The sequence below is a fragment of the Narcine bancroftii genome, chromosome 7, assembly GCF_036971445.1.
Source record: "Narcine bancroftii isolate sNarBan1 chromosome 7, sNarBan1.hap1, whole genome shotgun sequence".
Taxonomy (NCBI): Eukaryota; Metazoa; Chordata; class Chondrichthyes; order Torpediniformes; family Narcinidae; genus Narcine; species Narcine bancroftii.
The window spans coordinates 54077559-54100680 of NC_091475.1; the positions used below are offsets into that span (position 1 = coordinate 54077559).

The 23122-nt window shown below is 40.9% G+C and overlaps 1 protein-coding gene across 4 annotated transcripts in view; it reads right to left on the reverse strand.

Annotated features, from left to right (window-relative positions):
- LOC138738944 (interleukin-1 receptor accessory protein-like 1) overlaps positions 1-23122 on the reverse strand; it is a 1251110-nt gene that overhangs the window by 42684 nt on the left and 1185304 nt on the right. For all 4 annotated transcript variants that reach the window (XM_069890175.1, XM_069890174.1, XM_069890172.1 and 1 more), the window contains one exon: positions 22595-22740. In XM_069890175.1, coding sequence (XP_069746276.1) covers positions 22595-22740 — 146 coding nt within the window. The remainder of the gene's footprint in view (positions 1-22594; positions 22741-23122) is intronic.

A 23122-nucleotide genomic window follows, 5' to 3' on the forward strand; every position in this document is an offset into this window, starting at 1 on the left:
GTAGATGGTGCGTATGCACAAGCTGGCTGAAGTTGGTAATGTGCAGCTGGCCGCCAACGGTAACACGCACGCACATTCAGAGCGAGGAGTTGTGATGATGCACACATGAAGAAGCAAAATGAAAGGCAAGGTGAGTGGTGTGGGGGGTGTCCTGAAAGGAGACCATTAAAAAAAAATGGTTGGAAGAATGAAATAAAACAAGGCAGATGCCCATTTTATGGGGATTAAAGCTTGTAAGTGTTTGCTTTATTTTTGGATATAATATTTAAATTACAATCCTACAAGTCTTTTTTTGTTGTATGCCATCGCTGGTGTAAAGCTGAGAACTAGCTGTGACATACTTTCAGCCCTTCAGCTCTCCGCTGTCTCGGACCATTCCAGATAAGCAGGTGAAACACACAAAACAGAGGAGTACGGGCAGGTGGCAAGCTTTAGAGTTCAAACTCACCCAGTATCTCATCTGATCTCAGATTTGATCATTGATCAGAAAAGTTCCTCGCTCAATGGCTGAGCAGTGCCAACACTTTCTCTTCCCATTCCAGTGTTTCTGTAGATTTATTTTAAAATTCCTGCACAAACTGCTCATTACCTGCACATTTTCAGATGATGTTGAATGGGCAGGTGCCGCTGCAATGCGAGCCGATGATCTGGAACTACTGGAGAACTAGCTGACTGTTGAAGAGGACTGCACCATGGTCAAGCCGAATGAACTGAGCCACTTTGGCAAGCGATTTGTGGGGAGCATCGCAGAGTTGTGCACAGGGAAAGGGATCACCTGGCAGAATTCTCCAACACCTCCCTGACAACATGAATGGTGGGACTCTTTGGTCTTACACAACTCCCTGAGATTTGAATGAGTAGATCATGTTAAACGAACATCTGGGTGAGCAATGTGTTCTGAGAGTCACTTGAAAATAGTTCCAAGACCCTTGGCAGCAGTGATCCTACTCCTGGGTAGGACACCGAGATATCGTAGGTCCAGACCTCAATGCTATTGCTTTGTGGGACATCTCTTACACGTGGATTACCCTTTGTACAGGTAGTCATTAAAACCTGTCTGTAGCTGTTGGTATCGTGACCAGGCAGTAGGACCTTGTGGAAGAGAGCTGTGTCTTTGATCCCCACCCTCCTGAGCCCACCCCAGTGTGGCAGAGCAGCCATTACACTAGCTTTTCTACCAATCTACAGGACTACTACTCCATGACAGACTTATGAACACAACCAATGACTCAGTGATACTTTGGAATACCGAATAATGGTTATGGGGGCAGATAAAGTAGCAACATCGGAGTGATCCTCGACAAATTGCAGTCTTCAAGGGGGCTTTCTTTTCTTCTCTCTTTTCCCCGTATTTTTGTCAGGTGACACTATGGTGAATGGTACATAAAAACATAAGAAATAGGAGCAGGAGGAGGCCATCTGGCCCATCGAGCCTGCTCAGCCATTCAATGAGATATGGCAGATCTGATAATACACTCGCCTCCACCTATCTGCATTTCCCCATTTCCCCAAATTCCCCAACTTTGTAAAAATCTATGCAACCTGGTCTTAAATATATTGACTGAGGTCATCTCCACTACTTCATGGGCAGTGAATTTCATAGATTAACCACCCTCAGGGAACAGCAGTTCCTCCTCATCTCTGTATTAAGTCTTAATCTTCAGCCATGTCCCCTAGTTCTAGTTTCTCCCACCAATGGAAACAATGGCATGCATTAAAAATCTTTTCACTGTAATAAATCCATCTAAATAAATCAATATCTGCAGAATTATGTTCATTTTTATCTGAGCAAAGATATTACCATAAAAAATAAAAACAATCTATTTAATATTAACAATTCCGCATGGTTGAAAGCCCCTATAACCCAAGAAACCTGTTCTGCCCAATTTGATCAAATTAAGCTACCAACCCCATATGTTTTGGAGGGTGGGAGGAAACCAGAGCACCTGGAGAAAACTCACAAAGATCATTGGAAGAATGTACAAACTCCTTGCATACGGCACCAGATTTAAATCCGAGTTGCTTGCGTGGTGATAACCGCTACGCTATCCGTGCTGCTGTTGTGCTGGAGAAACTCAGTTCTGATAAGAACGACTCATCAGAGGATAATCCACAGGTCCATAAGAATGGCAGAGAGGATCACTGGAGTCTCCCTCCACCCCCCCCCCCCCCACCTTGACATCATTGACCGGGATCGTTGCCTAAAGAGGGCGCATAAAATCAGTGAGGGTCCCAATCACTCCATGCGCAGCATCTTTCAGCTGTTCCTGTCAGGAAAGAGATACAGGAGTATCAGAGCTAGCGCCACCAGGCTGAGAAACAGCTTCTTTCCATGGGCAATGAGAATGGTGAAAGGTCAAAGGAACTGCTCACACTGACCATCCGAAACTCACATTCATGAAACAATATTTGTTTATTTGTATACAATATATGAATACTTGTCCCGCATATGTATTGTTTCTGTACACGTGTTATGTCTGGCTAAATGTCTGTGTGTTTTTCACCGGAGAATGCTGTTTCATTGGGTGCAATTTGATGAAATTTTTAAATTTTAAATTAAATGTAGACATACAGTACAGTAACAGGACATTTCAGCTCATGAGACCATGGCTCCTAACTTACACCCAATTTAACCCACACCCCTGGTATGTTTCATACAGTGGGAAGAAACCGGAGCCCCCAGGGGAAACCCATGCAGACGTGGGGAGAATGAACAAACTCCTTACAGACAGCACAGGATTCGAACCCTGGTCCCGATCGCTATCACTGTAAAGGCGTGGCACTAAACACTATGCCAACTGTGCTGACCCAATAAACTTGACAATAATCAGGACAATAAACTTGACTTGACTGCTGTCTTTAATTTAGTGTATCACTGATGCATTGAGACATCAACATTTAATTCCAGTTGAATTCAACGCACAAAACTTGGGGAATGTTTCTAGTGCAAAGACACTTTTATGTTAAACGTACCCACATCTCTCCCCTCACCTTCATTCAGGGTTCCAGTCTTTCCAAGTGATGCAATACTACACTTGTCAACCTGTAGGGGCCATCCACTGCTTCCAGTGCTCCCATCATGCCCTCCTCTACATTGGAGAGACTGGACACTGACTGGAGAGATTGTTTCGTTGAGTGCCTTCGCTCTGCCTGTTGCAATAACAAGGTCCTCCAAGTGACCAACAATTTCAATTCCACACACTACTCCCACACCAACATATCTATCTATGGCCTCATGGACTGCTACACTGAGGAAACCCACAAATTGGATGAACAATCTCTAATATTCCATCTGGGCACACTCCAACCATACAGCATTGACATCGACCTCTCCAGTTTCTGTTAAACCCGTCCCCCAAGTCTTTCTCTTACCCTATTGTCTCCATTCCTCCAGGTTACCCCCCTTCCTTCCCTCACCTATCAGAGAGCTATCACCTCAGCTTTTTTAAAAACTTTGGCCCCTCCTATAGCCATCTATGACCTCTAACCTCCTATATGATCTTTTAGCCTGTGCTCCTCCTCCTGCCCCTTGCTCTTCTCTTTTGCTGTAACTGCACACCGCCCTCACCTTTTTATTGTTTATTTTTACAGGTTCTGCTAACTTGCTCTCCTTTCCTCCTCCCTTCCCTTTCTCCTGCCTTCTTTCCATCAGCTCTCCACCCCCATCTCTCTCTTTTCACCTCCTCCCCCTGCTTGCTGCTGTTTCATCCCTCAATTCTCCATCTATTCCTTCCTGCCTTTGTGACCGCATCGACTCCCCCTTAACTTCTTATTTGGATGCCTGCTGACATTTTTTCCATACCTTGATGAAGGGCTCAAGCTCAAATAATCGGTTATGTATTGTTATCTTTGCTACATGAAGGACAATGTTTGACCTGCCGAGTTTCTCTAGCATCATGTTTTTACTTTTTAATGAAGGTGCCTGCTGCTTTTTGCTCATACTTCGACGAAGGGCTCAGGCCCGAAATGTTGGTTATCCTATACTTTCAATGGATGCTTCATGACCTGGTGAATTTCTCCGATATGTTTGCGTGTTTCACTCAATCCCAGCATCTGCAGACTTCCTTGTTTGATTTAAGCCACTTCTATACCTTTTTGTCCAGAAGATATTTATTCTTTTTATCTATCTTCAATGTTCTCCCATATAACACTTCCAATGGAGAGGGCTGTTGTCAGGTATTCATTCACTGTGCACCATTGTATTGAGGATGTGGCCATCTGGAATATCTGAGCAACATTATGTGTGCAGACAGCGAGCAGTTGAGAGCAGCCTTTTCTCACGATTCCAGTGGAACATCAGCTCTTGTCCTGCTGCTCAGCTTCACACCCAAGAGTATAACAGACAGCCCTGGCCTCTCTGTAAATCAATGGGGCCTCTTTGAAATTCAAAGGTTACAAGAGGATATACACAAGATGCAGAGTTGGGCAGAAAAGTGACAGATGAATTTCAATCCGGACAAGTGTGAGGTGATGCATTTTGGAAGGACAAACCAGAAGGTGGAGTGCAGGGTTAATGGTCTGTTACTTAAGAGTGTGGATGAACAGACGGACTTTGGGATGCAAATCCATACATCCCTCAAGGTTGCCGCACAGGTTGCTAGGATTGTTAAGAATGCTGGGATTCATTAATAGGAGGATTGAATTCAGGAGTAGAGAGGCCATGTGACAAATCTACAAATGATTAGTAAGACCAAATTGAGAGTATTGTGTTCAGTTCTAGTCACCTCATGATAGGAAGGATGTGGAAACTGTGGAGAGGGCGCAGAGGAGATTTACCAGGATGTTGCCTGGATTGGGAAACAAGTCTTATGAGGCAAGGTTAGTAGAACTGGAACTTTTCTCTTTGGAGTGCAGAAGGATGAGAGGGGACTTGATAGAGGTCTACAAGATTATGAGAGGCATAGATAGAGTGGCATAAATAGCTAGCACCTGCTTCCCTGGGCAGGATCAGCAAACACCAGAGGACATGTGTACAAAGTTAAGGGAGGGAAGTTGAGGGACGAAATCCGGGGTATGTTTTTTTTTACACAGAGAATTGCCTTGCCAGGGATGGTGGTGGAAGATGAAACATTGGGGGAATTTCAGAGAATCTTAGACAGACACATGGATGAAAGAAAAGAGAGAATTATGGGGTTTAGTACTTTTCTTTAGGAAGGGATATATGGGTCAGCACAACCTTGAGGGCTGAAGGGCCTGTGCTGTGCTGTATTGTTATATGTTCTAAGAATGCAGCCCAGATAATCACTCCAGTTGTGAAGAGCACCCTTATGCAGCTGTTCTCAGTGAGGCTAAAGAGTCAGGAACCTGAAACTAAATTGGGTGCCTTAAAAATGCATTGATGGGAGTTTCCTTCTCTTGTTAACACTGGCACAGTGGGGCATATTTTCTATTTATATTTGGAAAAAAAATTACAGAACCGAGTGGGTGCAGCACTGAAGAGTTGTGCGTGCATTTTGAAGGTTGCTGATGGAAACCGGTGTTGGGGAGGGGGTGGTGGTATGATCAGGGATAAAGGAAGTCAGAGAGCATGTCATCGGTCCACAGCCAACAAAAATGGCATACTGGAGCAGAAAGGGGATCATGTTACTGAGATTGAGAGGCCACAATGGAATTGGGGGGGGGGGGGGGGTGAGAGTTCAATACAGACATGTTAATCTGATAGCTGAAGTGGTGAAGCAATGCAAATCAGCTCCCTGGATTCAGTGTGGGACGGTGTGTGAGGGACATGGGCTGGAAGTCACTGGTTTGTGCAGGGTGAGAAACAGGAGGTGGGAGTGGTCAGTGTTGGAGTCATACAGCTGAGAAAACATGCTGGCATGAATGGTATTCTGTGCTTCAAGTGTACAGATTTTATTTAGAATTGGGCAGCAAGGCAGTCCTCCATGAAATAAAGTTGCTTCATGGCTCTGGTGAACCAGGTTCAATTCTGACCATTGACCTTGTCTGTATGGAGTTTGCATGCCCCCTCTGTGGTTGCATGATTTTCCCTTGAGTGGTCTAGTTCTTTCCCACTCCCTAAAAGGATGCAGGTCATCATGTGAATTCGCTGCTGTCAATTCTGCATTTGAAGACAGGCAGTTGGAGAATCGGTTGAGGGGGGTGGAGGGGTGTGTGTTAATGGACAGGTGAGGGAGAGCTGACACTACTGGCTCACTTGGGCGGCATGGTTACCGCAATGCTATTTCAGTGCCAGTGACATGGGTTCGAATCCAGTGCTGTATGTAAGGAGTTTGTACTTTCTCCCCATGGATTTCCCCCAGGAGTTCCAGTTTCCTCCCATCCTTCAAATCGTATGGGGGTTGTAGGTAAAATCTGGGTATTTGGGTAGCACGGGCTTGTGAGCTGGAAGGACTTGTTACAGGGCTGCATGTCTAAAGTAAATTAGAAATACTGGACAGGAACAAAATCGAGTCCAATTCCTCCAAATTCTGAGAGTCAGCACTCGGTTTCTATTTATTCCTCATTATTTTAAGTGAATAATGGCTGCATATTCTTTTAGCATATTTGGTAAATAAATGTTTTTCTTTCTTATGAGTGACTCAAACACTGGCAAACATATTGCTCAAAGTTGATAAATATAAGCCGGGTTCATGAAAGAACAGTAGTTATCATTAGCTTCTTTACAATTCCCTGTGACACAGAATATTGAGCGTGACATTGAACTCTAACAGAGGAATGTGAATAAGGAAAGGAACTTTGAGTGTATGATCCCATTCACCCATGAGACAAGTGCCCATGGAATTCCCCATGGTCAATTGACAATATTCATGCAATTTCAGGTGAGATATTGCAAATCTATTTGAGTCAACTGAGGGTTGAAACCGAAGTGGAGCTGAAACATTTTTTTGATGTGCAGAAACAAAGAAGGGACTTTTTAAAGAAGGGAATTCTTCACGTCTTTTACTGTTTTTTGTTGTTTAGTTGTGGTGAGGGTGCAGAGATACCTGCTACCATTCAGTTCAGGCCTCTGTGTGACCCTAGCCCTGATGGAACTGCTCTGTTAAATAGAATAGATAAAAGTAGATCCATACAATCAATTATGAGCAGTGTCCTCATTCAGTTGAACACAAGATTTATTACGAGAGCGCTATCATTATTGGATCAGGAAATGCAGTGAAATTTGGAGACAATTTGAATAGCAGAACAGATGACACTAAATTTCACTGAACATAGGTTACAAGACAGCAAATGAGCTGAAGGGCATTGAGAAGCAAAGGCGGGTCTGTACCAGGGAGTCGAGTGACAGTGCGTTGAGAAAAGGCAGAGAATAGTTTGAAAGTCACAGGAGAGGAACCAAGGGAATTGGGTAAAGTGCATGACGTATCTGCTGTACAAATTTTAAATAAATTGTTTTGCAGCATAAAAGGGAGAGATTCCTGTTTTAGGTTCAAACATATGTGCACTGTCTTGGGGTTTGATGAGGTTTATAAACCAGTGTGATTACTGTTCAGGCGCCTGCCCACATTTTGCTCATAACTTGATGAAGGGCTCAAGCCCGAAATGTTGGTTATGTGCCTTTCCCTTAGCTATGTAAAGTTCACCGTTGGACATGCTGAGTTTTCCCCGCATTGTGTTTTTACTTGATTACTGTTTTCAAGTCAAATTTGTTATTATCCAATTGCACCAGTATCACCTGACAAAACAGCGATTTCCAGTCCTCAGTGTAATACATGCAGACACACAACCAGACATAACACACATGCAGACAAATCTATATATTCATAAATACAAATAAGTAAGTAAAAAAAAATGAATAAATAGTGTTTTGTAAATATGAGAGTCCTGGATAGTTAGTGTGAGCAGTTCCTTTGGTCGTTCAGTATTCTCACCTGTGGGAAGAAGCCGTTCCTCAGTTTGTTGGTGCTGGCTCTGATCCTCCCGTACCTCTTCCCCAACAGGAGCAGCTGAAAGATGCTGTGCGCAGGGTGGAAGGGATCCTCGACGATTTTGCGCGCCCTCATCAGATAACAATCCCAGTAGATTATGTCGATGGGGTGGGGGGGGGGGGCGGAAGGGAGACCCCAGTGGTCCTCTCTGTCACTCTTATGGTCATGTGGATTGATCTCCGATCCATTTCTCTGCAATAACTGTACCATGCGGTGATGCAGTTGGCGTGCAGACTCACGATCGAACACCTATGGAAGGCGTTCACAGTGCTATCTGAAATCACATTCTGTATGAGCAAAGGCAATGATGTTGCTGCAAAGATGAAATTTGTTGTGCAGTTATAAATGAACTTCTTGCTGAGTTAAATTGTGGATTGTGTGCTGTAACAGTGCAGGTAAAATGCCTTCAGCAGGAGGTATATCTGCAGCCAGTGTCACCACAGCCGTCGGGCAGAGGGCAACTTCTTTGGCAAACAAGCAGCATAGAAACAAGTACTAATGAAGAGCGCGATAAAACCTTTCAAGTGTCCAGTTCTTAATTTCTTCTTAAAACACAGAGCTGGCACTAACTGTGATGGTAACTGTTGCCTAATAAGAAATTGCAATATTTCTGGAAAGGTTTACAATTGATCAGAACTACCTGGAAATATTTTAATCAAACCCACGAGGCTCTGTGGAGGCCAAGCCAAAGAATACGGGCGAACATTTCCCTGTCTTTCGAGCATTGGTATTTTCTTTCTCTGCTGCTCACTTTATTTTATTTGCTTGTCTCTGTCAGATTTTCTGTGCTGTCTTTTATTCTTTTTGAGTGAGAGCACTACCAATCAACCACGATCAGACAGAGAGTCGTGATTTAATCACCTTGCAGTGTCAGCACAGCTGGCAATGTTGCTGGCCCCGTTCCAAGGCAAGTACTGAGGGAGGGGTTTGGGCATAACAGCCTTTATGGGGATATCTGGGAGGGAGGAGTCACAGGTTCGGGAGGCGGACCAGCCCATAGAATACATACATACATCTATAAACATCGTGGTCGCACCACAAGCATGAGGTTGTGGTTGCATTGCAATAATTGACAACGAAGAAGCCTCCCACTATTCAACAGCGTTCATGGAAAGAAATGGATAGTCAATAGCCCTTTAGATAAAAATAATCCTGAACCAAACTCTGTGCTCAGCCTGATCTACTGTTCCTCATGATTCCAGTGTCTGCAGTCCCTGTGTTCATCTATTGATGTCAAATATGTTTGTACTTCCCCCTCAGTTCATTCAAATTACTCACCCACATAATCTCCCCGATTCTGCTTTGTCTACTCTCTCTTTTAAAAAAAATCGCATGTTTACTCAAAACAAACCTGAGAGAGGCACAGCTGGCGAAGTGGTTAGCGCAACTCCTTTATAGGGCCAGAGACCGGGCCCAGATCGGGGTGGGAGGGTTTGAGTCCTGTGCTGTCTGAAAGGAGTTTGTACAATCTCCTTGTGTCTGCGTGGGTTTCCTCCGGGGTGTGGGGCTCGGGTTTCCTCCCACCCTTCAAAAACGTACCAGGGATGTAGGTTAATGGAGTGTAAATTGGGCAGCACAGACTTGTGGGCTGAAATGGCCTGTTTTAGTGCTGAGTGTCTAAATTAAAAAAAATATACCCTTCTCTCTCACAATGCTCTCTCATCCACGGCCCCTTCTTCTGCTCTCTGCCTCCTCAACTGCAGGCTATTTTTCAATAAAGAATGGGGGTTTGGGGCTGATGAGACTCTAGACCAGACATTGTCAATGTGGGCAATACAGCTCTCCTGGGGGCCAAAGTCCATAATAACGAGGTCCAAGTTGCATAGGTAGGCATGGAAACTGAATGGATTGAATATTTTCTGGGAGAAGGAAAGGACTTTGCTGCTAGGCATTGCTCTATAGTTGCCAAGCAGCACAAGATTTTTTTTCAAGGTTGGAGGCATTTAGAGGCTGCCTAGAATGACCTTGATAACTGCCTAAAATTGACCGTTTTCAGAGCATTCCTTGCTACAATGTGATTGTGTTTGAAAGACATGGAACAAGTCTTGGCTATGAATTCTCTTCCATGTAGTTTTCAACTATTGTCTTCAATTCCAGGAAACAAATATGCAGACCTGTGGTGAAACCACTATTGTATATATTTGCCATATGTAAATAACATGACCTTTCCTTGTTGACCCTGCTCTCACTGGCCAGCTTGTGACTCCTCCCCCTTTCTTCCCCATCATGGCTGTCATGCCACAAGCCCGCCCCCAATTTGAGCCCAGGTCAGTGTGAATGACCAACGCAGCAAATAAAAGCCTTCACTTTTGCCACCTTTCAGTCTTTGTGTAATTGATCGTGCATCAAGACCAAAAAAGTTTTTGGAGGAGTCACGTGATGGAGTAGTGGCCGGACGGTGAACTCCAGCCCTCTCCAGAAAAGTCGGGAAAACCAAGAGAAAATACAAAGGCACAGAAATAAAAGTTAAAGAAAAGTGAGTATAAAGGTGGAAAGAAGATGGCGACAAAAAAAGAAAAATCAAAATCAACGGTAAGAAGAGAGGAAGAGAAGACAACGGAGGAAGAAAGAGAAGGCCTTACCTGTCCGAAGAGGCCTGATGTGGAGAGAGAAGCCCGCTTCCTCAGGTCGGTAGAAATAGGACTACAAAAATGGCTCGCAGAGCCGAGTAAAAGTGTGCAACCGCGCATGCGCGAGGAGTCGCGCATGCGCGATGCACATGAAAAAAAACACACCGACGGGAGGGGGGACCAGCTGGGGAGTCGATCTCCACAGCCGGCAACGACAGCTGCAGAACACCTGCAGCAAGAAGAGACCACAGAAGACAACGGAAACAAGAAAGAAGAGAAGAAAAAGGCAACAAAGAAACAACAGATGGCCAACCCAGAGGAAGAAGAAGAGGAAGAGTACAGTGAATTAGAAGAAGAAGGGAAAGGCAAGGTAAAGGATATACTTTCTCTTGTTAGAGGATACATGGAGTCATTTAAAGAATGGCAAACACAGGAATTTAATGATTTAAGAAGAAGAATAAACAACACAGAAGAGAAAGTGAATAAAATAGATATGACCTTAACAGAAATGGGAAAGAAAATGGACAAGATGGAAGAGCGGGCAGTAGCAGCAGAAATGGAGGTAGAAGACTTAAAAAAGAAATTGGAGGAATCTAATAAAAAAACTAAAGAGACACAAGAACTACTAGCTCAAAAAATAGATATAATGGAAAATTATAACAGAAGAAATAACATAAAGATAGTGGGCCTTAAGGAAGATGAAGAAGGCAAGAATATGAGGGAGTTTATAAAAGAGTGGATCCCTAAGACCCTAGGATGTCCAGAACTACAGCAAGAAATGGAAATAGAAAGGGCACATAGAGCATTGGCCTCTAAACCACAACCACAACAAAAACCAAGATCTATTTTAGTAAAATTCCTAAGATATACTACAAGAGAAAAGGTACTGGAGAAGACAATGGAAAAAGTAAGAGAGGGCAACAAACCACTGGAGTATAAAGGGCAAAAAATCTTCATTTATCCAGATATAAGTTTTGAACTCCTAAAGAAGAGAAAAGAGTTCAATACAGCAAAGGCGATTTTATGGAAGAAAGGGTATAAATTTATACTAAAGCATCCAGCGGTATTGAAAATATTTATTCCAGGACAACAAAACAGACTATTCTCGGATCCAGAAGAAGCACGAAAATTTGCAGAACAATTACAAAAATAGACTGAGGGAGGAAGACGGGTAATGAGAGTAAAAATGATCACGATTGATATGTATGTGGGTAAAGATAAAAATAGACTGAGGGATGAAGACGGGTAATGAGAGTAAAAATGATCACGATTGATATGTATGCGGTTAAAGAGGTATAAGAGTGAATAGAGACAATGTGCATACGTGAATGTACCTGTACTTAGAGGAAAATATAGATAGTATAGACAAGAATTAATAAGGGAAGGTAATGGAATAGAGAGAATAAGGAGGGAATTAAAAGAGTGACCTTTGTGACATATGAAAAGTGAAATCTTTTCTGGGGGGGGCTGGGTGGGGGGAAATAGCGGTCACTACAAAATCAGTTGACGCTTGCGAGTGGATTCGCAAATCCAAATGGAGAGGGGAGATGTGGTTGTCCGACAAGGGATAAACGACAACTCAGGAGGGGAAGGGGAGATTGGGGATAAAGAAGATAGAAATAGGAGAATAAGGAAAATGTTGGATGTTGTAGCAATGTTGTCTTGTAAAGAGTTGAAAATAAGAAAACAGAAATGGAAAAGGAGGAAAGGTAATGATGGAAAAACAGAAAGAGAAGATAAACAAAATATAAAATGGCTACGCTGAACTATATGACTTTAAATATTAATGGAATACATAACCAAATTAAAAGGAAGAAACTACTAAATTTACTGAAAAAGGAAAAAATTGATATAGCATTTGTCCAAGAAACACACTTAACTGAATTAGAGCACAAGAAATTAAAGAGAGATTGGGTAGGACATGTAACAGCAGCATCGTATAATTCAAAAGCAAGAGGAGTGGCTATATTAATTAGTAAAAAGGTGCCATTTAAAATAGAAGAGGAAATAATAGATCCAGCAGGGAGATATGTTATGATAAAATGTCAGATATATTCGGAGTTTTGGAATCTACTTAATATATATTCACCTAACGAAGAAGATCAAAATTTATGCAAGATATCTTTTTGAAGGTAGCTAATACGCAAGGGAACATACTAATAGGAGGGGATTTCAACCTGAATTTGGATCCAAATATGGATAAAACAGGGAAAAAAATTAACAGGAAGAACAAAGTAACCAAATTTATAATTAAATCAATGCAAGAAATGAAACTTTTGGATATATGGAGGAAACAAAACCCAAAAGAAAAGGAATACTCATACTACTCAGCTAGACATAAAACATACTCAAGAATAGACCTATTTTTGTTATCAGCTAGTATGCAGGATAGAGTAAGAAAAACAGAATATAAAGCTAGAATACTATTGGACCATTCACCCTTAATATTGACAGTAAAGCTAGAGGGCATCCCTCCAAGAATGTATAGATGGAGATTAAACCCCATGCTACTTAAAAGACAGGATTTTAGAGAATTTATTGAAAAACAATTAAAAATGTATTTTGAAGTAAATACGGAATCAGTGGAAGATAAGTTTATACTATGGGACGCAATGAAAGCATTCATTAGAGGGCAAATAATAAGTTATGTAACCAAGATGAAGAAGGACTATAATCAGGAAACAGAGCAGTTGGAAAGGGAAATAGTAAACATGGAAAAAAAGTTAGAATGAAGGAAGATACAACTAAAAGAAGAGAATTTGCGGATAAAAAAATAAAATATGAAACATTACAAACATATAAGGTAGAGAAGAATATAATGAAGACAAAACAGAAATATTATGAACTAGGTGAAAAAACGCACAAAATCCTAGCATGGCAGCTTAAGACAGAGCAAGCTAAGAAAATGGTATTGGCATCAAGGAAAAAAGACAAACAAATTACATATAATCCAAAAGAAATTAAGGAAAACTTTAGAGAATTCTATGAACAATTATACCGAACTGAAAACAAAGGGAAAGAAGGGAAAATAGATGAATTTTTGACTAAAATTGAACTACCAAAACTACAAATAGAGGAACAAAATAAATTAACAGAACCATTTGGAACAGTAGAAATACAAGAGATAATAAAAAAATTACCAAATAATAAGACACTAGGAGAGGATGGACTCCCAATAGAATTCTACAAAACATTTAAAGACTTATTAATACCGCCCCTCCTGGATGTAATCAACCAGATTGATGAGACACAAAACTTACCAGATTCATGTAAAACAGCAATAATTACAGTAATACTAAAACAAGGGAAAGATCCACTCTCACCAGCGTCATATAGACCAATATCTTTGCTAAACACAGATTATAAGATAATAGCTAAACTATTAGCAAACAGATTAGCAGAACAGGTACCGAAAATGGTAAATTTAGACCAAACTGGATTTAACAAAAAAAGACGCACAACAGACAATATTTGTAAATTTATTAACTTAATTCAGGCAGTAGAAGGAAATAAAGCACCTGCAGTAGCAGTTGCTTTAGACGCAGAGAAGGCATTCGACAGAGTAGAATGGAATTATTTGTTCAAAGTATTGCAAAAATTCAGTTTACCGGAGAAGTATATTAATTGGATTAAAGCATTATATAAGGGACCGTTAGCGAAAGTGACAGTAAATGGACATGTATCAAAGCAATTTAGCTTAAGCAGGTCAACGCGGCAGGGATGCCCACTATCACCTTTATTGTTTGCGCTAGCTATAGAACCACTAGCAGAATTGATAAGAATAGATAATAATATAAAAGGAATAAAAATAAAAGACAGGGAATATAAAATCAGTCTATTTGCGGATGATGTTATAGTATACTTAACAGAACCAGAACTATCAATAAAAGAATTATATAAGAAATTGAAGGAATATGGAGAAGTGTCGGGTTACAAGATAAACGTAAATAAAAGTGAAGCAATGCCTATGAATAATGCGGATTTCTCAAAATTTAAGAAGGAATCTCCATTAAGATGGCAAATGCAGGCAATAAGATACCTAGGTGTACAAATAAACAAAAATCTAGGCCAATTATATAAACTCAATTACAATCCACTAATGAAAAAATTACAGGACGATTTAGAGCATTGGAAAGATCTACCACTAACACTAATAGGAAGGATAAACTGTATTAAAATGAACATTTTTCCAAGGATACTATACTTATTTCAGGCATTGCCAATACAACTGACAGAAAAATTCTTCAAAGAGTTAAAGAAAATAATAAGGAAATTTTTATGGAGAGGGGGGAAACCGAGGATAGCACTAGATAAATTAACAGAATGGTATAAACAAGGAGGCTTACAATTGCCAAACTTCAAAAATTATTATAGAGCCGCACAATTAAGATACCTATCAGATTTTTATCAAACAAGGGAAAAACCAGACTGGACGAGATTAGAATTAGATAAAATAGGGGAAAAGATACCTGAACACATATTATATAAATGGGACGAAAAATTGGTACAACATAGAACTTCTCCAGTATTACATCATCTCCTCAATATTTGGAAGAAGATTCATGTAGAAAGAAATAAAATAAATTATCAATTACCAAAACTAATATTGACGCAAAATAAGCTACTCCCTTTTACAATAGACAACCTTTCCTTTAGAAAATGGGAAAAAAAAGGGATTAAAAGAATAGAAAATTGTTTTTCAGGAAGTAGATTCTTATCCTTTGAACAAATGAGAGATAAGTACAATATAACTGGAGATACAGCGCTGGCATATTACCAACTGAGATCCTACTTGAAAGATAAATTAGGAAGCAATTTGAGTTTACCAGAGGGAAGTAACCTTGAATATGTGATTACAGATACAATGTTAATCAAAAGATTTATAACAAACATGTATATTAAACTGCAAGAAAAGGAGAATGAGGAAACAAATGGTAAAACTAAACAAAAATGGGAACAAGATTTAAATATAAAGATAAAAAAGGAAACATGGGAGAAATTATGTTCTGGAACGATGAGAAATACAATAAATACGAGGCTACGTATGATACAATATAATTGGTTACACAGACTATACATTACACCGCAAAAGTTAAATAAATGGGACCCAACAGTATCTGATAGATGTTTTCGATGTATAAAAGAAATGGGAACAACAATTCATGCAATCTGGACATGTGAGAGAGTAGAAAAATTTTGGGATGATCTCAGTCAGATATTAAATAAAATAACAGAAAACAATATACCAAAGAATCCAGAGATCTTTCTCCTAAGTAACATAACAAACAAAGAATTTGGAATTGATTTGGAGGATGCACAAAAAAGATTTGTTAAGATAGCTCTAGCCGTAGCAAAAAAATGTATTATGTCAACCTGGAAATTGGAAGATAATTTGAAAATACAACTATGGTATATAGAAATGAATAAATGTATTCCATTAGAAAAAATAACATATAGTTTAAGAAATAATATTGAAATATTCGAACAAGTATGGGAGCCTTACATTAAATACAATAGCGAAAACCTACCGGGGACAAACATTACCTAAGTTGATGGAAGGAGAAGGAAAGAAAAGAATGGACTCAGTAGAATTTCTGGTGTATTTTTGTTGAATGACAACATTGTCTGACTGGCTTAATGCAACCTAGATTGTATACCTAAAATGGATGAGAGGGGGGGGGGGTGGGGGGTGGCTTGGGAGGAGGGAGGGGGGGGAGAAAAAGTCACTGTATATGTGTGAAAAAGAAAAAGTGTATATCATGGCTAATGTGATTTATGGTGTGAAAAATAAAAAATTTAAAAAAAAAAGACCAAAAAAGTTTTCCTTTAAATTTCCCGTGTCTGTTTGCACCATCATTTTGCCTCAAGGTTTTGAGGGTAGTGAATGAATGTCACCTTCTGCTCACTTTTATTGAAGATGTAATGTTCATTATTTTCTATAAAAATTAAGCTGACTTTTGAGCTAACCCCTGGAAGAAGTGCTTCCACTTTGTAATAGTTCATTTTGTTATTTTCAGGAATAGTTTTCTCAGCAAAAAGTATCAGCAGTATTTGGTGGTATACTTATCGCATGGTTTCATGACATACATATCGCACGGTTTCATTGTATCTCCGCAAAACCCTTCTCTGCCTATTTGTTTGATTTGTTTGAACACATTTTCAAATGAAAGCACGAGGCCAAACAAGCTAGCTGAAACAACATTTAGAGATCGTACATAAAGAGAAGAAATATAAACCCTTGGATTATTTCAAAACCCTTCGAGATAATTTCAAGAGGCCAATGCTCAAACAGATGATTAGTGAAATGTCACAGAAATTGGAAAAGAGTCTTCTTCCATCATAAGAGAGAAAGGTATTGATTGCTAAAAGTGGAGGTGCGCACAATATCACTGAGTCACATATTTTGCCTTCAGTGTCCAGAATAATATCTGACATCATGAACTTAAATGCCAAGTAAATTATCCCGGTAATTCCACTGTTTCTAGAAGAATTTATGAGATGGCAAGGGACATTGAAATGCAATTAATCTTTTTATTTCAATAAAAGAAATCCTCTTTTGAATTAGCCACTCTGCAAGAGAATGATGCTCTTCTCGGAGCTCATTCTAGATCTTGGAATGGAAAAGAGCTGATAGAAGAGATGGTGCTCGACGGATTAAAACAGATATTAAAGGACTGGCTATCTTTGAAGAAGTTAAGAATTACATTACATAAACTAGAACAGTATTCCATTTGAGAACGTAGTCGCTTTGCCAATGCAGAGGGTTCACCACATGCCTGAAAAATGTTATACCTTCAGCCCTTACTGTTCATTTATAGAGAGCACTTAGTGGTTAAAAACTTGCGAGTATGTTTCATTGTTTCGCTTTCAATTGCTATAAAGACTGTAAACTTTATAAAATTCCATCCCCTTCACGACCGTCTATTCTGGCAACGATGTGAAGAAAATGATGAACATTTTCAAATCCTGCTGTTGCCTACCAAAGGGAGGTGACTGTCCAAAGGAAATTGTCTCTGTTGTGCTTTTTAAAAAAAACTCTGGGACATGATTGTTTCCTTTCTTTCTCATAACGAGCGTGGAGAAAAACTCATTGATGCAAAGGCGGATGTATTTTATCTGGCAAATGTCATTGACAAACTCAATTTATTGACAAGACCTTAGAGGGTAAACACAATAGCCACATTGATATTAAGGAAGCCATTGTTTCTTTCCTTAAAAAGCTTGAAATCTATTGGAGCAACATCAGACGTCAGGAATTTCTACAATTTCGAAATCTGAACACGAAAGCAGAGGCACTGAAGGACAATGACATGACTGTTTACGTGAAACACCTAAAGTAAATACACACAGATCCATAGGGAAGATTGAATGACCTGTTAAACCTCAATATTCTGCATTGGATATTTGATCCATTAGAGGATATTGATGCAGAAATGCAAGAGAGGTTGATTTGTCCTAAGAGGGATATTGTTTCACGCCCAAAGTTATATCAATTTAAAAAAAAGATTTTTGGGTGAAGAGTGATCTGCCAAATAGATTTCTGAAACTATGTCAAAAGGCCTTTTTTTTTGTCGCCTTTCTCTCAACCTACTAATTGAATGCGAATTCAACAAGGTTGTTTCCTTGACAAAATCTAGGAACAGATTTGATATCACAACAAGAAGTGACCTTGGATTATCACGATCCAATTTGGAGCCTGAGAGCACAGGAACATCAAGCTCAAGGATCCCACAAAAATGTGCATTTTATAAGAATTATTTTTTATTGTTCTTTTCAATAAGCTTTCACATCCTCGAGTTCATGCTTAAGGCTTCCTAATCATTGTGCACCAAATGATTGGACTGTATGAATTTTGTAATATATATGTTGATGTTTTCTTCTTTCCTACTGTTACAGAGTTTTGTGTTGTGTATTGGCCTATGCATTGTGTGGTTTTATGTTAAAAAGTGATAGTTTGCCTTAGAGAGCCAAGATGAAGGTGGTCTGCTGAGAGAGTGGGAGACGGACTGAAAGGGAGTGGGAGTGGGAGAAATTGTGGAGGTTAATTCATTGGATGTGAAAGTTGGTGGGATGCTAAGGGGAATCCTGACCTTGTTGGATCTAGGGGCACCTTTGCTCTGTCTGCTATGATAATGGGGACTTCCCAATGGCCAAGCATTTCAATTCCACATTGCATTCCCACACCAAAATGTCTATCCTTGACCTCATGCACTGTGCCAAACTGAGATCACCTACAAATTGGAGGAATAAGATCTAATATTCAACTTGAGCCCTCTCCCACATTAACATCGACTTCTCCTGGTGCCATTAGGGACTTCCCCTGTTTCTCTCTCTTTCCCAAACCCACTCTCTCCTTTTCATCAGCTCCTCACCCCCTTCCCTCTCCATTCAGAGAGCTACCCCCTTGCCCGACCACTTTTCAGCTTTGTTCACTTCTGCCCGCTTACCCTCATCCACCTATGTGGAATTGAAATGCTTGGCCACTGGGAAGATCCCATTATCTTAGCAGACAGAGCAAAGGTGCTCCTAGATGCAACAAGGACACGATTCCCCTTAGCATCCCACCAACTTTCACATCCAATGAATTAACCTCCACAATTTCTCCCACCTGCAACATGATCCCAACTCCAGACACTTGTTCTCCCTCTCTGCTTTCTGCTGGGGCCACTCCCTCCATAATCCCTCATCCATTCATCCTTTTCCACCCCCTTGGTACCTCCCCCTGTTGGCCTGCGCTCGTCCCCTTGCCCCTTCTTCCCTCCTCCCCCCGCCCCACCTTTTCATGCAGGTGCCTGTCTGCATTCTGCCCATACCTTGATGAAAGGCTCAGCCCAGGCCATATATCCCTATAGAAACAGTGTGACCTGCCACTTGGTTCATCCTTGCCCAAAGGCTTCAGAATTCTTTTGTAAAATTAAATGTCTTTCCAAAGGCCTGGAATCATTCCCTTTGGTGAAAGCTTCTTTTTTTTTAATGGACCTTGTCTGTGAAAATAAAACTTTATGCCCTGAAAGCAATGAAAAAGACTCATGCAAAATGTATTATTCGAAAAGAGTGACCTGGTGAGTCTTTCGGACTATTTTAAATATGATTATGTGCAGATTTACAGATAAATTCAAGAAAATTTCCTGTTTAAATTGTCCTGCATAAGAACTGTGCTCCAGTTGCTAAGTAGCAGACAGATCCTGACATGCAAACACTAGAGAGCAGTAAACCTACAGGGAAATTTGTAATTTGTAGCAGAGAACAAACATAAAGGCAGTTGCGGTGTTACATTCCACAGAGCAGCGTTTAAATGCAACTAGTACAGAGCCCTGCTGATAACACAATTAACGTTCCAGCGAGAATGCATTGACTACTGCTAAGCTTTAGGTTCAAACAGAACACCTTCATTCTCCAAAGTAATACACAACCAGGACAGTGAAACATAAAAGCAGGCTTTAACCTCTGAAATGCTTCAGTCAGTAAATCCATTTCACTTACAGATTTTCAAACACTTGCACATTTAACACGTGGCACGGTTCATTTTTCTTTCAGCCGCCCCATTATGTCTTAGAGAGTCTTTCACTAAATTCATGTCGTGTACAAAGCATGAAGGGGAAATAGGGCATCCTCCATTGCAAAACCAGCATCAGCAGTTACGGGATGGGAAAAACGAGTAGCTCACGTTCTCGCAAATTTGATCCTCCTACCTTCAGGAAGGGCTCAGGCCTGAAACGTCGTTAATACATCCTCACCTCCAAAGAACACTGCAAGACCTGCTGAGTTCCTCCAGCATTTATGTGCTTTTATCACAATCTCAGTGCCTGCAGACTTTCTTGTTTCATGGCTCTACATCATGTGTTCCTTTCCATGGGGCACATCAGCCCTTTTTCCACTGGCATCCCGGTTATTTTTGGCTGTGCAATGTCCCAGGATCGGAAGCCATTGGTGCTGTTTCTACTGGGCCACCTTGAACCGGGACACTGAATGCTTTTCCACTTAACACACTCATACCCGGAGATTGGAGAGTACCTTTGAATGAAATGGAATGGATGGAAGTTGCCCTTTTCCCACTGGTTTAATCATCACACCAGCACCATCTGACATCGGGGACATGAATAGGAGTAGAGGCTGTCAATCCCTGGAGTGATTTGATGCCGTTGTGCTGATTGTTTTCCTTTTCCACTGGACCCTTAACCGGTTAATTTCCCATTAATTCCTGGGACAAAGTGCCAGTGGAAAAGGGGCTATACTGTTCAGTTTAGTTAGTCCCACTATACAACGCTAATTGCAAAATAATAGAGGTTCCTTTGTTCAAAGAAGATGCAAGCAAGAGGTTCACAAACATGCCAGGTGTCAGTAAATCTGACAGCAGATGGAGGTGAAGACATCAAGGTGAGAAAGATTGATTCTAGATTCAGAGTACTGAAGGTGGCAGTAAAGTTCTTTGGCTGCTCTTTTGTGCCCGATTATATTGTCGGAATGGTTCATCTTGATTAGAAGCACTTCATCAATGTATGTGTATGTGAACTTCGCTTGGTTATACCACGAGAACAGCACTTTATACACCCTTTGTGTTATAGGGCACTATAAGGACTGCAATATTATGTGGAGAGTGGATATGAGTCTGAATCCCAAACTGATCTTCGGACGAGATGGTTCAAAAATATCTTGAGACACCATAGAACATAAAGTTAGCACAATATTGCACCGGCACATTTAACCTTCTCCACCATCAGTTTAGTCCTCTCCTCCCTCGCAACTTTTTCTCACACCAAATGGCTGGAAAGGCTGACTATATTGGAACGCAAAGGAAATGAGCCATTGAAGAACACTAAACTAATGATGGAGTGAGATGGTTAAGCAACTACATGGAAATTTCAGCTTCAGTCGTTGGAAGCTCAAGTTCCACATTGACGCCAAATGCATTTAGCTATTTTTGATTCATCATAAATTTAAGAAATAGTTGCACTTCCATGTTTCTCTCTGGAAGTCTCAAAACAAAAGCACTCCACAGATGAGTACATTCGTAAGGGAGCCATTTGATTTCTGCACAGCATGCTCCCATGACAAACATGTATGATTGTAAGTTTAGACAGACAGCCCAGTCATAGGCCATTTCGGCCCATGAGCCTGTACTACCCAATTAACCAACACCTCCGGTACGTTTTGAATGGTGGGAGGAAACCGGAGCCCCCGGGAAAAACCCACGCAGATACAGGGAGAATGTACCAACTCCTTACAGACAGCACGGGATTCAAACTCCCACTCCCAATTGCTGGTGCTGTAAAGGCGTGACACTAACCGCTACACCAAACATGCCGTCCAGATAATCTTTTTCAAAAAAGTGAAAGTGGGAATTGAAACACCATGTTTGCAACACTATCATGCATTTTTTCACATCTGGGTCGTGGAATCAAGGGATATGGGGGTATTTCAGGAGGGTGGTGTTGTGGTAAAAGGTTGCATGTGATTGAGTTGGTTCAATAAGCTAACAAGTTTACTCCTCCGTCTTCTTCCTCTTTGAGGTCAGATCTCATCTGAAAGGCATTATTCGGTATACAGACCTGGCAGACACAAATCCAGTGCAAGGCCAGTTCATGTCCCCCTCTCGTGATGACAGCCTGAATTCCCATCATTCACTTGTGGTTTGAGAATGAAAGAGAGGACAACAAGACAGGAAAAACTAAGAAAGGTCAACATGGGAATCTGGGGGAAACATTTGGGAAAGGCCAGGGTGGGAAGCAGCTGGCTTCACAGCTTGGATCATGAGTGGGAGAAGGGAGGGGAGGGGGAGGAAATGTACCATGATTTCTTAGCTTTGAAGCTCATGCTGGACTCCAGTTAACTACACAATCAAAAACAAAATTATTCAAAAAATGGGGAGAGTAAGGAGTGGTTGCCTGGTCAGACCAACAAATGGAATCACAAGGAAAAATAAATTTTGCAATTCCAGTCCACTGGTTTCAGTCATTTTAATCATTAGTCTTCTTTGACTAATGAAATCACCAAATTATTGATCAAAATTTTTCCTTATTTGGATAATTTTACACAATAAATCCCTTCCCAGCAGTTCAAGTGTGACTTGAACTGTGCTTTTATATTGCTTGCTCATCAACTGTGTTAAAAGTCCTCTCCACAGAAGAAAATGCTCACCTCTTTTCTGAAGAAGAATGCTTGCTTGTCTTCGTCCATTCCCATTTTCCACAAAGCAAGAATAGTTTCCCAGGTCTCCGTCCTGTACAGAATCAATCAGTAGAGAAATGGAAACTTCCTTCTCCCCAAGATGCTCCCTGAGAATTCTGGGAAAATAAAAGAATGCTTCTGATTAAACCTGGGGCCCAGATTGCTCTTCCAATGTTCCTTGGACAAGCTACCCTGCATCCACAACACCACCTCATTAGTCAGGAAGGCACCATACTGACAGGAGGTTGAGGAGGGCAAGGCTATTTGTCCCCATCTTGACATCATCTGACAGGAGCTCATTTGAGGGTCTCCTGTCTGCCTGCGTCATTGCATGATAATAGCTGCAAAACATTGGTCTGGAAATCATTACAGAGGATCATTCCAATAACCGAGAAGATCATGGTGTCTCCCTTTCCTCCATTGACGAGATTTGCAGGGAGTGATGCTTAAACAGGGTGCAAAGAATTGTTGCAGACTCTTTCCATCCAGAACACAGTA